The 14,965-nt window shown below is 41.0% G+C and overlaps 1 protein-coding gene across 4 annotated transcripts in view; it reads right to left on the bottom strand.

The window, feature by feature from the left end:
- LOC110990692 (uncharacterized) overlaps positions 1–14,965 on the bottom strand; it is a 110,956-nt gene that overhangs the window by 94,944 nt on the left and 1,047 nt on the right. For all 4 annotated transcript variants that reach the window (XM_087148005.1, XM_087148006.1, XM_087148007.1 and 1 more), the window contains exons 2-8: positions 11,683–11,820; positions 10,985–11,031; positions 5,240–5,317; positions 4,799–4,843; positions 3,747–3,927; positions 2,637–2,791; positions 734–1,198 (exon numbers count right to left, since the gene is read on the bottom strand). In XM_087148005.1, coding sequence (XP_087004131.1) covers positions 734–1,198; positions 2,637–2,791; positions 3,747–3,927; positions 4,799–4,843; positions 5,240–5,317; positions 10,985–11,031; positions 11,683–11,820 — 1,109 coding nt within the window. The remainder of the gene's footprint in view (positions 1–733; positions 1,199–2,636; positions 2,792–3,746; positions 3,928–4,798; positions 4,844–5,239; positions 5,318–10,984; positions 11,032–11,682; positions 11,821–14,965) is intronic.

Genomic DNA, 14,965 nt, shown 5'->3' with positions numbered 1-14,965 from the left:
CATACACTGTAAAAATAACATACTTTAGAGTTTAACCAATTTTAAACACTTTTTACCCACTTTTTATCACGTTTTATCAACGACACTTTTCCGTTATTTTCACTTAAATAGGTTTAGGAATGTGTTTTATAGCTGGAGAAAATGTATATGAAAACATAAAACGTGGCATAAACAAGTTAGAAATGTGGGTACAAAAGCGTTTAAAGTCTAAGCGCCATTTTTATTTGTACTGCAGGGTAAACATGTTCTCGAGGTTACATTCGTTAAAGGCTGGAGTTGAAAACTGAATCTCCGGTGTCGTCGAAAGTCTACGAGCTTCAGTACCTTATAGTGTGCAGTGGAGTAATGGGGGAGGGCAGCTGATAGATTTTTTTTTTCAAAATCAAATATTGATAAATGTAATAATATCTCATTCATCAAATATTAGCACCTAGACCCACTAGGGAAAAAAAACACCACGAAATAAACCCGATGATGTCGGGACTGTAAGGCTTTTGATTATTTTCTCCCCCACATCATGCTGAATGAGCTTGAGCAGCATTCACTTTTGAATTTGCCCCTCCCCTCACAACAAAAGCTGGATATGTCGCTGATACAGGTAGGCCTAGTGTGAAAAGATTCTGAAAGGTGGATGCACTCCCAACATGAGAAACAATCAAACAATACGCCCCAATCCCCCTAACCAATTGATTCAGAGAGCCATCTTAGAGGAAAGGACTATAGACTAACTTACGGCAGAAGTTGCTTGATCTCCAGGGAAATGGAATGCCGTGTCTTGAGCACGCATGTGCATAGTCTGCATAAATGCTGCAGATATCGTATCTCAGTCCGCTCCGCAGATATAGAGACACGGAGAAATTACAGGAGTTCAGAAAGGGATGCACCGGAACTCTCGAGCTGCCTCTGGCGACAAGCGAGCTCACTGCAAATTCGTTGCAGATCCGTGTAACGTTCTGCCGCTGATCGTCGGTGAGACTGTCGAAGAGGTTCGGGACGCTCATTGCAAGGGAAGTGCACCGGCCCCAGGGTGCCCTAAATTTGTTGACGAATTCAGCTACTGTTCCACCGTCCAGGTCGTTATCTGGGATGTTGTCGTAAGTACCGCAGAGGCCCTGCAAGGTTTGTCCTTGATCAGCAAAGAGTCGACTGACAGTTATGATAGCGCTGTTGATGCCGTCAAAGGACACTTTAACTCTTCCTGTGTGGATAATAATAATAATAATTTATTCATTTATAAAGCGCAAATTTCATATAGATATGTTCAAATGCGCTGTACGATAAAGACATTAAGCATGGAACAATGAATACATTTAAAGATGGTTGAGCCGACGGCATACAAGGGCTCCTAGGGCAGCCGCCAAACGACCCACATTCACCAACATCAGTAAACAGGAGACAGTAAGAAGCAGTTACAGTTTTAGAGGTGGGAGGAAAACCTCAGAGGAATCAGGTAGGGACTGAAAACCCAATCCATCTGTGGACCGGGCCGGGAATCAAACACTCGCCTTCCACAGAGGTGGAAGGCGAGGATAGAACTACCTTGCCAACCTGACTCCCTGATTGCAAACAACTGTGGGTACATTTTATATAACGGGTTTTGTCCTTACCCAACGTATATATTGATAAACACTGTATGCTCAGTGCATGTCCGAGAGCTTGCAAAAATCAGCGTAAGCACTGAGCATACCGTGTTTATCAATATATATGCTGGGTAAGGGCAAAACCCGTTATATAAAATTAACACCCCCCCAAAAAATACATCTTGAAAACAGAGGATACAGTTGACAATGTGTCTAAATCTGACTGTGATGAAACTACAACATGTACCACCGAAGAGCCCGTGTCTGCTTCGTACCTGACCAGATGAGGAGAGACAAAGGTACACTGCTACGAAATCGTATAGGCCAAAGTATAGCATTTGCACAAAACATGCACACATGCTTCCTTGCAAAACAGGGCAGATTACTTACACTGGGTGGTTGATAACGGTTTACATTTGTTGCGCTTCAACAATAGAGTCTGTCTTCATTATAAATGGCAAGTCCCCAGCTTTAGTGCTTGGGGTAATATGGACCACGTGACAACAAAAATTATTCAAAATTACATGAGCTGAAAAAAACTGAAAATCGTTCATGTAATTTAAAATGTTCCTTAATTTAATACAAACATGCTTGCCGCACGCAAAACATGACCTTGGGTAAGGCCACACAGTTATTACAAGTCCTTCAGAATTTTTCACTTGAAAAGTTAAATTTTTGTCAACAGTTTCCTGATGACGAAAAGTCCCACCTTCGAGGGAAATAATAAAGTACAATGAAACAGCAATTACTACCAAAACTTATATCCACAACAATGATTTTCTTGTGGACTGCAACGGTTTAACACTTCACCCTTGGGATCCATATTTCCACACCCCACCCAAGAAGTTGGGACTGATACTAGTGGTGGATTCGAGTGGGCGTAACAACCCACTCCGTAACTTCCAGCAGTGGCTCTCAATCAACACAATTGGTAGACAGATCACATTAGTTAAAATGATGTATTATGTACCACTCCCAAGGAAAATCGGACCACTGAGCAGTTTCCTGGATAGTGACTATCGACATGAATATTATATTCAACACTGAAGTTCTTACCATCCACTGAAAGGAAAACAACTCTAAGTCCTTCCTTGAAGACCTTGTGTCCCAACTTGGTCTCGAATGGCGTGTTGACTGATCGGCTATTTGCCAGAACATCTCCACGGGGAAGCAATTCTATCATTAGGATGTTCTGTGTGAACCCAGGGATCCTTTTTTTCAGAGAAGATTTAACACATTGATTATTGTTTTAACAGTGTGTCTGCGCTGACTTAGGCCTTTAAGACCTACGTGGCAGACCTTTTTTTCTTGGTACTACCTAAAGCTTTTAGTTTTAAATTAGTTTGTACGCCCAAATGGCCTGCAACACCATGGGCCAGTTCGCAACAGTTACGTTTTCCTCACTCCGTCAAAGCAGTATTTTCCATAATTAATTCATGGTGCTGGTAAAAACTTGAGTTTGAATTCCATGTCGGTGCTAGGTTGTATTTCATACTGATGCTCTACAAAAATTGAGCAAAACGAGTTGGCAATGCTTTAAAAATGTGTATTTTGTGGTGCCCTGTGGTATTTTCGTAGGTCCTCAAATTTTTGATAGGCTCCCGAATTTTCGTAGGTGGGTGGACCCTGTGGTCACACGTTCCTACAATGCTTACAAATGTAACGTTTCTTTCAAACAGCGGGTTCCAGATCTTGAAATGATGATAATCCATTGTTTTTTCCCTAAGATCTGTAAGTTGGCCAAAATAATGTTTGGATATGCAATGCCCTTTTTTCATCTTTTGAAGGAGCGAATGTCGGACTCCTTTACTTTTCATTATACTTTCTGTACAGGTCACACCTTTGGTACAACGTAAATAATACCCTTAGTGTCATGCCCCGCCGCTCACTGTGGTCATGTGACAGCGATTTCCATGTTGGGAAAAATGCAAAATGCGCTATCTGACATTGCTTTGAAATCATTTAATCAGTGTAGTATTCTGATCTTTGATGCAGTAGCGGAGACAATTGACTTTTCACCTGTAAAACAACTATCAACTGCCGATCTTGTGTGGCATTACCGTTTCTAAGGTTCTGATGCTTTCAGTGAAAATAATTACACCACAACAGTCTATACCCAACTCCATCAAAAAATAAAGAGTTCATCTGCAAGTTGAAAACACTCACGTGATATTCACAGCACTGAAGCATTCACTGGCGTTGCAGCTGTAATTAGGAATGATGTCCACGGTAAACGAATCTGTTTCGTGCTCGTAATGCGTCAAGATTTGACGACACATTATTGGGAAGTTGAAGTACAGGCCATCAAAAGTTCTGACTGAACCGCCACAGCAGATGCTGCACTCTCCTGTCACATTGGACATTTTAACACCTCATTATGAAGAATCAGCACTGACCTAACTATTGTAATATTCATTTTGATAAACAATGTCAAACCATTCTGTGTAATTAATTTTCTTCTTTTCCCTTAATTTGTGATGTGATTTTAATCGAAGTTTAAAGAGATGTCAGGAACAACCATCTTTGTGGAGCTGAAAAAAACAACATGATGACACATTTCAAAGTTTTCTATTGTTTTGCTCTCACACTGTGCAAATTCTAAATGTGGTTTAGTTTTACTAATAGGGACCGTGTGGTAAATATTTTACTACTACCACTGAAATTACATCTTTGTGTTTCAACTGACGTTATTTTCAAGTTTTGTTTCACTGTAATTTTACTTCAGGTCTTTTTGTTTCAATGCAGTTTCGCATAACTATGAGGAAAACTGAGAAGTCATCTACGGCGCAGCATTTTAATGTTCCATGGATCTCCAACAAATGCTGTTACTTATGTTTTGCATCTGTAAAAATTTTCTTTTCATTGGCAATTTGCTGTTGTGTAAATATACAGCAAAAAGTCAGCGAGCACCCTTTCCTGTATGAGAAATGTCTCACAAGAGAAAATCTGAGATTCAAAATTTGAACGCAAAAACACGTACACTTATTAGCAGCTTTCCTGATTTACAACACAGCAAGAGCGCCCCTACTCTTTCCGAAAGGTTTGCTTGTTATTTTCAAATAGTTTTCATACACTGAAGGAGAGTGCAATAGCTGAGTCCAAGAAAATTCATTGCATGTCTCCTGTAATCCACAATTGTGTCAACTTCATCCAATGGCCAAACGTTGGCGAAGAGGGGAATGTTGTAAAGTCAGTTGAGGTTTAACACCCACACCTACCGTCATTTTGAATTTCTGGAGCTGGGGTTTGACGCTCATTCAATGCTGGAAAACAATCAACAGTAATAAGAACGCCTTAAATATATTTGTACATACACATGTACATGCAAAGTATACTTCGTCGCTGTTCTTGAAAAACTCTGTCATCTCTTGAAAATGAATTGAGCATACGTTCAGTAAATCAGAAGAACCAGGCGTCTATCGACCACAAATTACCCATGTTGAATATGCATTTACACGAACCCGCGCTGCGTTTGACGTTTGTTTTGTACGATATGTTTCAGGATGAGTGAAAGAATGTGGGGCTTTTATTCACCATGTCACAGATACAGCTCGTTCATTCAAGCCATATATGTGTGTTCTCTTGTTTGGAAGCGTTTAATTCAACTACATGAATCCATCTTCTGAATAACATTGACGAGTTGGGGATTTTTGCCTTACGAGGAGCGTTGGCTGTACACGATCTGTTTCTCCAGCTGCAATGTCCGGATCCCTCTGGACACTCTGGAAAGCAGTATGCTGGAAGGAAAATAAAACTACAACTTTGAATCCAAGAGGCAGCTTTTGAAGGTTTTGAAGATCCATATCGTTATTAAACTTTTAAAATTTTAACACTAATTGATCTGTGATGCACAGAAAAAGATACACTTATAGGCATGTTAAAACGCATGCATAATGATTTCCTGCTCAACAACTGGCGAAGATTTGTTGTTGGGGTCGGGTTCTTGTCCTTATCTCCAAAATTTGCATCCAAAGTATGGACAAATCCGAGAAGGTTCCATTATGGGGCCATTACACTCATGAACTGGTTTTAACTAGCACTTGCGCACATTTTGAGGCGTCACTACTTCCTAATAGAGTTGTCCACGTGCACCTCGTTCGCGCAAGTACGAGGCATATTTGCACACGTTTGAAAGAATCAAGCACTTACTAATAGGAGAGTATGACACCATGACTTTGAAATATTACAATGCGTTCGGATTTCGTTTTGGCAGCAGGACGGTGGCTATGATATATTAGCGAAGGAATTCCTATATAGGCCAACCGTGTTACCAGAAACTAACTTCAATACAGGCCAGCGTCTGCGGGTATCGCGACAGTCGTGCCACTGGACAGGATGCCAACCCGTACGTTCGTCATTTGTTCCGGCTATTCTGCTGGATAATGCTATGCTCACGTTTTGCATTTCAAGACTGGGTTTACTGGCTGTGGCGAAGGTTTCACTCTCGCTGTAATCTTATGCTGTGCATGAAGACCGTCCACTCATTTGCAAAGTCTTGAAGTCCTATGTAGATGGGGAAGGAGTGACAGGGACAAATGGAGGATGACACTAGATGTATCTAGTCCCAACGCCGCACAGAGGTGGCTCCGTGTAAAGGCTGCTTACTTCCTTCTGACTGTAGGTGACGGAAGTGTTGGTGTCCTGCTGGGGTGTCGGAGAAGTCCTCTCCACGGAAAGTACCCCCCCTTAGGGGAAGTTAAAAAAGGGACCTAAACGAAGCTAATCTACTATTAGCCTGTTTGTTTACCCCCGCCGCCTGGCCATCCAACATCGCAGTCGAAATAATCTAGCAAAACGTAGAATCTACACTTTTAGTGTGTGGAACGTTCACAGGATCCAAGACAATACAAGTAATTCTAAACCAATAACAGCTATCGTTGCTCGATTACTTGCCCAGACAGGTGTAGGTTTTCGCAGCACTTCGAGTGAAACAAGGTTTGCTGGTGAATCCCAGCCCACCAAAAAAGGCACCAGATACGTTCTACTGAGTTTGGAAGTCTTCACGTATTGCGTAACAAGCTGAAAACGACTCTCTGGACAATTCTGAGTCGCATTATCGTTAATCGACTCCTAGTTGTTGCAAAAGAACTCTATCCAGAGCCAATGCGGCTTGGAAACAAACTGTAGAACACCCACATGTTCTTTTCCCTGATTCAACCAATACCAAAGAACAGCATACACAATACAAACAGCACAAGGACTTGTACATCGTTTTTGACGATCTAACAAAAGCATTTGACTTGTGGACATTATCGCAACGCCTTGTCTGCCAAGAGATGTTGGTCCTTTCACACTGGTATAAAGGCAAAAGGCTTTTCCAGTTGTGATGAGTCCAAGCCTTTTGTTGTAAGGAACGACACTAAAGGCTGTGCCTTTTTATGTCCTAGTATCAGCAACGCAATGAAGGGACCGGGTAACTAGGGGCTCAGCATCCACCTTCGCCTGATGGCAGTGTATTCAACCTCAGCCGCCTCAAAGCCAAGACCAAATTCCGACAGATCTTCATACAAGGCGACTTTGCCCCCGTCTCCCATGCAGAGGATGGTGCACATTGCCTGGTGGAAGCCTTCTTACAATCTGCCAATTGTTATGGACTCACAGTCAGCATCAAAAAACCAAAGTCCTGTTCCAGCCGAAACCAGATCCACTTCACATAGAACTCTGTTTCTCTGTGTTCATTCACTGAAGGCTCCAGAGAAGTTTTGCTACTCGGGTAATTTCACTAATAACGATAGCGCTACCAATTCTGAAGTTATATCCCGCATCAGCAAGGCAAACACCACTTTGTAACAGTTCATCTCATTCACGCCTCTGGGCAACACAATATATATAATATTCCACAAAAATTAGTACATATATCTACCGTGTAGTCACCAGGTCCAACTTGATGGAAGGCTACAAAACCTGGACACTCTACCGTGGTGATATTCAGATTCCGAGCTTGGACAGTTTTCACAGAGATGTTTGAGGAGAATCATGTACATCAAGTGGAAAGACAATGTCCAAAACACCGAAGTCCTGTGCCGATGTAGTATGAATGGAAAAGAGTATTCAATTTAAACTTCCCTTGCTAAGGCATCAAGGGAGGATGAAAGGCCACTGCTTGCCCAAAGCCCTGCAAAAAAATGAGGTGGCTCCCCCATAAAACGACATAAGCCCGCCCACAGCCAACCTCAAGCCTTGCAGCATCCCAAAGATTGAATGGGAGACAATTGCTCTCAACCGAAAGATGTGGCAAAAACACTGCTTCGGCCGCGTGAAGAAATTTGAGCAGGACCGTATCAGCAACTTAACAGAGAAGAAAAGGCATCGGAAGGAGAGAAAACAACAACAGCAGATGATTCTTAGATCCATCGCCGGCTCAACCCACGACGAATGCTGGCACTAACAAGACAATCCGTGTCACAATCGATTCAATACCAGATTTATACTGCTTCATTCGTTATTTTGTCTCCGAACAAGTACACTTGTCAAATCTGAGCCATAAATTATAATTTATTATAGATCTTTTAGAAGATGCGTGTGTAGTTTAGTTTAGATCCAAGTCCCCTTACCGTGCACTATCGCGTACACATGGACATTTATCTTCGCTTGAATTCTCAATTCTGATTGGTCGATCCATTGCAATAAACAGTGTGACATATAAACGTATTGCGCTGTCCATGTCAAACCCCACGTAATGCAAACTTTACTGTTAATTCAAATTTGGCACGTTTGTGCACACATGCCCCTATAACATCTTTACTGCGCGTCAAGTTTCTTTGAGGATGAATTCGTTATCACGCTTGCGCTTGTGGAACAAGGAATAATATTCAAGACCCAAGCAGAACTCTGTGATTTGATTGGAGAATTCTAGGTCCCTTGATGTTTTATAAATAGACTACTTCATGGCTTACGTCACAAACGTTGAAATTTGTTATATACACCATGCATTTTGGTTTATGCAGTTTCATCTGTTGCACCTAAAGGACTCCAATGCGTAATTGGTCAACAGAGGGCGCATGTTACGCCTATGACCATTAAAATGGCGAAGGGTTCAAGCAATTTCGTGTTGCTGGATGATGCGTAAATTGCCGAATTACTTGACGGAATAGACGCAAAGAATGCGAAGAAACAAATTCAGTCTGCTGTATGTCGACTGGAATCTTACGCAAGGTGCGCTGGTACGAGTTTAGACAAGGTACAACAGCGATCTGCAGCAGAACTTGACCAGGTTCTGTCGCGTTTTTATGGTGGTCTACGAAGAGACGAAGGCACATTGTACACTAAAAAGGCAATGCATGCAATTCGGTATGGGCTCCATCGTCAGTCACTGTCTAATATCCAGGGATTTGGATATAACCAACAGTGGTACTTTCAAGGAGAGCAACAATGTCTACAAAGCCATGGTGGTTAAGCTGAAGAATGAAGCTGAAGAATGAAGGAAAGGGAGTTATCCGGCATAAGAAAGCAGTGAGCGAAGAAGATATGGCAAAGATCTTGGATTCATTGGATATAACATTACAAAAGGGCCTTCAGAATCGAGTGTTCGTTGACATCATGGTATACTTCGTAAATAGAGAGAGAAGATCTACGCGATATGAAGGCTTCTGACTTCGTTGTGGAAGTTGATGAGCAAACCTCCGTTACAGTGTTCATCGTGATACCCTCACCAAGTCTAGACGTGAAAATGAAGACGGGGGCATCAGTGGTCATATGTATGAGATACCAGGGTCTGGCAGATGTCTAGTACAACATTTCTGGCCTACAAAGATGTCCTCAACCCGGCACCAGAATGTATGTGGCAGCATCCTAAACCCACTGCGCCACCAAGTGGACCATGGTACACCAATGCAGCTTGGGGAGTCAGTACCTTGAGAAATTAAGATGAAAAAGATCTCCGAGAATGCTGGTTGCTCCAAGAAGTACACTAACACTGTTTGAGAGCCACAACTTGCACCTTGCTCGATGAAGCGGGGTTCCCCAACCGTCACATCATGTCTGTTACTGGACACCGATCCGAGTTATCATTAAAGCACTACTCAAGGACCAGCGATAAGAAACAGCTGATGGCTGCAGCACATGCCGATCAGATGCAAGAGAATATTCAAGAGCCAGAGGTAGACCTCCGACCCAATGTAGAGCATATCCAGGAACAACCTAAATGATAACCACGTCTTGGATATTCTTCCAGACAGTCTTCTGTCCAATTCTCATCTTTCCAACTCATCTGGAAAGAATCCCACTTCACCATCCAAAATGCCAGGTCAACCTCTTCTGTTCAACATTTTCACTTTCATGTCACTGTCAACTTTTTAAACAAGTAGAAATTTAATAAGCCTCCATGTACATATCTTGAATTTTTCTGAAATATGTTCCAGTTATGAACTTGTGATGTTACAACAGGTACGCATTGTGAACAGTTTTAATTTAGAAAATTTGACTTTGAGGTGAGCAGCGTATTTCGCGTTGTGTCTGAAAATTTTTGAATTATTTGGATTAGGCTCGGACAAGCTACCATTTTGAACTTTAAATCATTGTTTATTTTGTCTTTTCGCGTTTTTGAGCTTTTCAATTGGACACGAAGTTTGAAGAAGTCTGTAATGGACCAGGGAAATAGCAGATGACAGAAGGTAAGTACCTTATTTATATTCATTATTTATCAATGTTATCCTCCAATCAAATGACAAAGAAGTATTTAGTTGTTATATAAAACAAATAATGAATGTTTTTCATTCATGCAACGGAAAAAATATTTTCATGAGGCTCGTTGAATGGAACATTTCATCTTTCAATTCATGAAAATATTCTTACCATTGCACTCATAAACATTTGGCGTAAAAATGGCGCCCTGCACTGAGTTAGAAAAGCAAAATACCCGGGTTTCGATATGAACCGTGTATTACAGTTATATATCGCACCGTTTGTTGCCATGGGTCGACCAATCGGAACTGAGAATTCAGTATTGCCTAAAGGTAATGCCAAATATGGAAAGTGGAGCCAATTAATAACTCTAATTCATCATTTCCATTCTCTGTGAGCCATAATAATCAAGTTCGTCTCCATTTGTTTAGAAATTAGTTTGACTGTAGACCAAGGCCTGTATTTAAGCCACGTGGGGATATCTCAGAGATAACTGACTGGATGCTCTTTCGAACTTTGACTTTGCGGCTACTATCAATCCTATCCTCGTGAAAATAAGAAACATATCTTCCATACCGATTAATCAATCTTGATGCATGTTTGATCATGTATTAAATTTATAAATATTTCATCATGAATATTATTTTATCAACTTAAATTGTTTTTGTTTATAGTCCTAGCAATAATCTAATGTGGTTGCATGCTGTTTATAAAAAAGTGAAAGTGAATTAGAAAATTTGACCAATCAGTGATATTCAGATTAAATTGGAGCTATGACTTACGTGTCCCACAAATCTGTGGATTAGAGTAGTTGTTGCAACAATAAGACCTGCAGAGAAAGTTCAAAGAAGGACTGTGCGTCTGCATTTAAAGTTGAAAATCTTAGTGTCACAGATATTTATTATCATGTTATACGCTATTCAGAAATCTAACACATTTTTCCTACATTCCCTGGCTGCATAGCATCATCACACTCATTGGTAAAGACACGATTATCCTACATGATGCCATGCATCATCTAAATGAGTACATGTAAACAGGGCATTTAAAATTCGCCTAGACGAAGTTTGGAGGTTGTTTCCTTGTAACTACAAGCAAGCTCATAACGCCTCGAGCAGAAGCACCCTCTTATCGGTTGAAAGGAGCCATATTAGTCGGAGGTGTTCATTTTGTTAGTAGCAATGAGACCGTAAAGCGTGCATATCATATTCGTTCGTGAACCAACAAAAGTTCAGTTCCGATCAAAGGAGCCTTCATTGCTAAGAAACTTGCGCCCTCTCTTCGGCCTGCATAAGGCTCATTATGTTTAAACTCTTGCTAATAAATAAATAATCATGCCAATCTTGGCATGTCCTGGTTTAATTGGTATTATTATGGTTTGGTCGGGTTTGTTCCTTCATTTAATATAATATCCCACTAGGGTTCTAGCGGTCAGAACTGCTAATCACTACTGTAATGTATACGGAAAAGGTTACTGTACCTCCGCACGAATCGCTGATTGGCATTGTCTTCTAGAACGTTTGTTAGATATCCTCCCACTAAGAAGTCGTTTGGGTAGTATATTTTTTCCACCTTTGTGCAGTTTTGTGGATCGTCTTGAACTTTCCCTTCACTGCATCTATAATGGGAAGACGGGTAACAATTAATAAGAAATTATAATCGTGGAGGAACGCTGCAGTATGCTTTATAATTAATGCCGCAGAAAATTTCAAAGGAAATCTGAAAGGAGATTCTTACACGTGCAACATTTTTCTTAACATTACAAACAATGTGTCAAAAACTTGACGGGATTATAGAACACCAAAGGATACTACTGGTCTGGTTTGGGGACCGGGAGTCTATTTAAAAAAAACTAATCAGATTTTCCGTTTTATCATTTAAAGTTTCTTTGTACTGACTTCGCATTGTTAGTGTAATTCATATCTGATTACCTGTACATACTGTATTCTGAGAAAAGTTAATACAGGAAGAATTTTCACCATAGAAAATTTCAGGAAATAAGTACCACGGTCCAAGTTTGTTTTTCAAGTTTGGTAAATTCTAAGATTTGGCAACGCTGTGTTACAGTGCCAGTCAACACATGTGGAAGTCTTCTCACCATTACCAATGCGGCATCAAACGCACAGGCCAAGATAACGTAAGCCTATCTGTAAACCCCCAGTGGTCCGAAGCAAGATTCGTTTTATCGATCCAACAGTCTCTGTTTTACGATGACAGTTGACAACCAATGTTCTTCATTTTCATTGATGACAGGCAGTTTACAATATTATGCGCCACTAAAAGGTTGCTAGAGAGGGGTCAATTTGGAAATTTACCGTCGACAAAATCATAGCCGACTCCCGGCAAGTTGCAAATGAACAAATGTCAGAACACAACTTGAGGATTTGTTTGATTGATCGGGGAATTCCGTGCCTCGAAAATTAACATCTCTGATAATTAACAACGATGCTCAACAAACACTGTTGGATTTTCAACCAAGAGGAACAAATATTGGAAATATTTCAAATTTGTGCACTTGCCGAACCTAGTCGACCGTTTCCCCATAATGCGCAGAAAGGGATTTCCATGGCCATCTCTTGGTGGCGCACGTCATTGTGAATTGCCCGTGGTAACTGATTTATTGCAGAGTCGATTGGCACCAATTAGCAGGTGTTTGATCGGCAAGATGGATCAGGAAACAGCGTGAGAAACATACTGAATTATTTACGAGTAAGCTCCTCTTAAAGGCTTTCTTTATTTAAATATCATGAGTCGTGTTATGAATCGTGACCATCCAGATATTGAGCGAAGTCTCAAATAACCAAGTAGCCTATACCCCGAAAATATGTACTGTGAATGGTCCCTGATATGCAACACCCGATAGATCTACCCGATTTATGAAAATATCTAGGCACAAATGGATCTTAAATGGGAAATGAATGTTCATCCAAGCATCAGATTGGGGACGGGAAAAGACGGAAGATGCTTGTCTTCCACAGGCAGCCATGGAAGAGATTCAAGTTTCAGGAAACCAAGTGACATTGCGAACTGACTTTTTATGAGTAGGCCTATACACGCGACAGATGGAACAACTGTAGGCCTAGCTCTGTAATGTTTCATGAATCAAAAATCAGCAAAACACACTCATAAAATCCACGATTATCCATCGTAATGAACTGCTAGCAAGAAACATACATGTATGCCAAGCGACCGCCTTAAAATACCTCAGGCTCGTTATTCTGCACATTGCATACAGTACGCGCATGTACATGGATTGAATGACGGGCGCTCATTGTAACAAAGCAAATGGATATTATATGCATTTATGGTTAAGTTCCTATTGTATGCCCTTGAGGTGAGACGTAAGAAGAGGTGAGCAATGAGAAGCAGTGGACGAAAATAATGAATTCACCAAAATCTAGACTGGTTACCCAAACAGTTCCATTTCATAAGCCGTGTAAATACCAATCTGGTTGGCAATGGCATAACCAGGTTTTGAGTGGGGGTAGGTTTAATCCGAAAAAAATGGTTCAAGTTTTTTTTCCGGAGAAACACATGCTTCATATGATGTTCAAATGTGCGTCGCAAACTCACGTCGTCCTGTCGCCCCAACGCCACGACGCCACGCCTCGACGGGACGCGACGCGACGCTACGACAGCTCTGTCACGTCGTGCCGTCGCGTCGTGGCGTCGCCTCCTTTCTCATTACTTTTATTCTGCGTATAATGCATTACGTCGTGCCGTCGCGTCGTGCTCTCGCCGTTGTCTCAGTACTGGTAAAATTAGGGGCGCCCTTAGAGACAGAGTTAAGTTCAGTTTTCATTTTTCATGAGCAAATCTTGTAGGCCCTATGCGTGTATTCCACCAAATTGTTGGATTCCTGGGCGAGAGCTCCTTAATATTTCAGGGTTGCGCGGGGCTTTTACAACGAGACATGCCATAATCAGGAGGGATCAGAGAAATATTTCTAAAAATCCCGAATTTAGGACGGATAGTTTCCAGCTCGGGGTATTTCTTTCACAAAAAAACCGAATTGCGGACCTATTTCGGATAGAGGCGGGCGGCTAGATTCCAGTGAAAAACTCGGCGCTATTTCGGTCTGATTTTGCACCGTTTTCTATGGGAGCGTATTTGGTGTAGTGCAACCATTGGTCTCCGTTTTAGGTCATCGCCCATTATGTGTGTACAAAATATGCGGCCGTACGATGGCGGCACGCTGCGTTTCAGGAAGGTAATGCTTTATGATGCGCATTTAGTCAAAATTGATTATAGAGAAAAAAAATTCTAATGCAAGAATGTCATTTCTCGAATTAATAGACCATTTTCTTATTCAATAAGCCACTCAAATCTGATAATAATTACCCTGCTTTTTTCTGTTTCTTATGTTTGTTTGTTTGTTTTTTGGGTTGTTTGTTTGCTTGGTTGTTTGTTTTTTTCATTTTTCACACATCTTGTCTACGGTCCTGCTTTGGCATTGTTGTCACTTTGGGTCGGTTCAATTGTGATTTGTTGAGTGTATAAACATTCAAGTTCCACCAAGACCCGCATTAGGTTTTACATTATAATGTCCAAACTGTCCACGTGTTTTCCCGTCTGGTGTCAATGAGTCAACACTGAAAAGCTTTATCAATTAAATGAAAAAAGCCTTAATTTCAATTCTAGAGACTCACAGGAAACACTGTACTGAAATTCATTTAAATTTCATAGGTCACTTTCCATGCTTCTTTTATTTAAAAATAGGCCTAAAGGTTTACGTTTCCGTAATGAAAAAGGATAAAATAATT

The sequence above is a fragment of the Acanthaster planci genome, linkage group LG17, assembly GCF_054643075.1.
Source record: "Acanthaster planci isolate LZ-2023a linkage group LG17, COTS_SCS, whole genome shotgun sequence".
Taxonomy (NCBI): Eukaryota; Metazoa; Echinodermata; class Asteroidea; order Valvatida; family Acanthasteridae; genus Acanthaster; species Acanthaster planci.
This window is presented reverse-complemented; position numbering and strand designations above follow the sequence as displayed.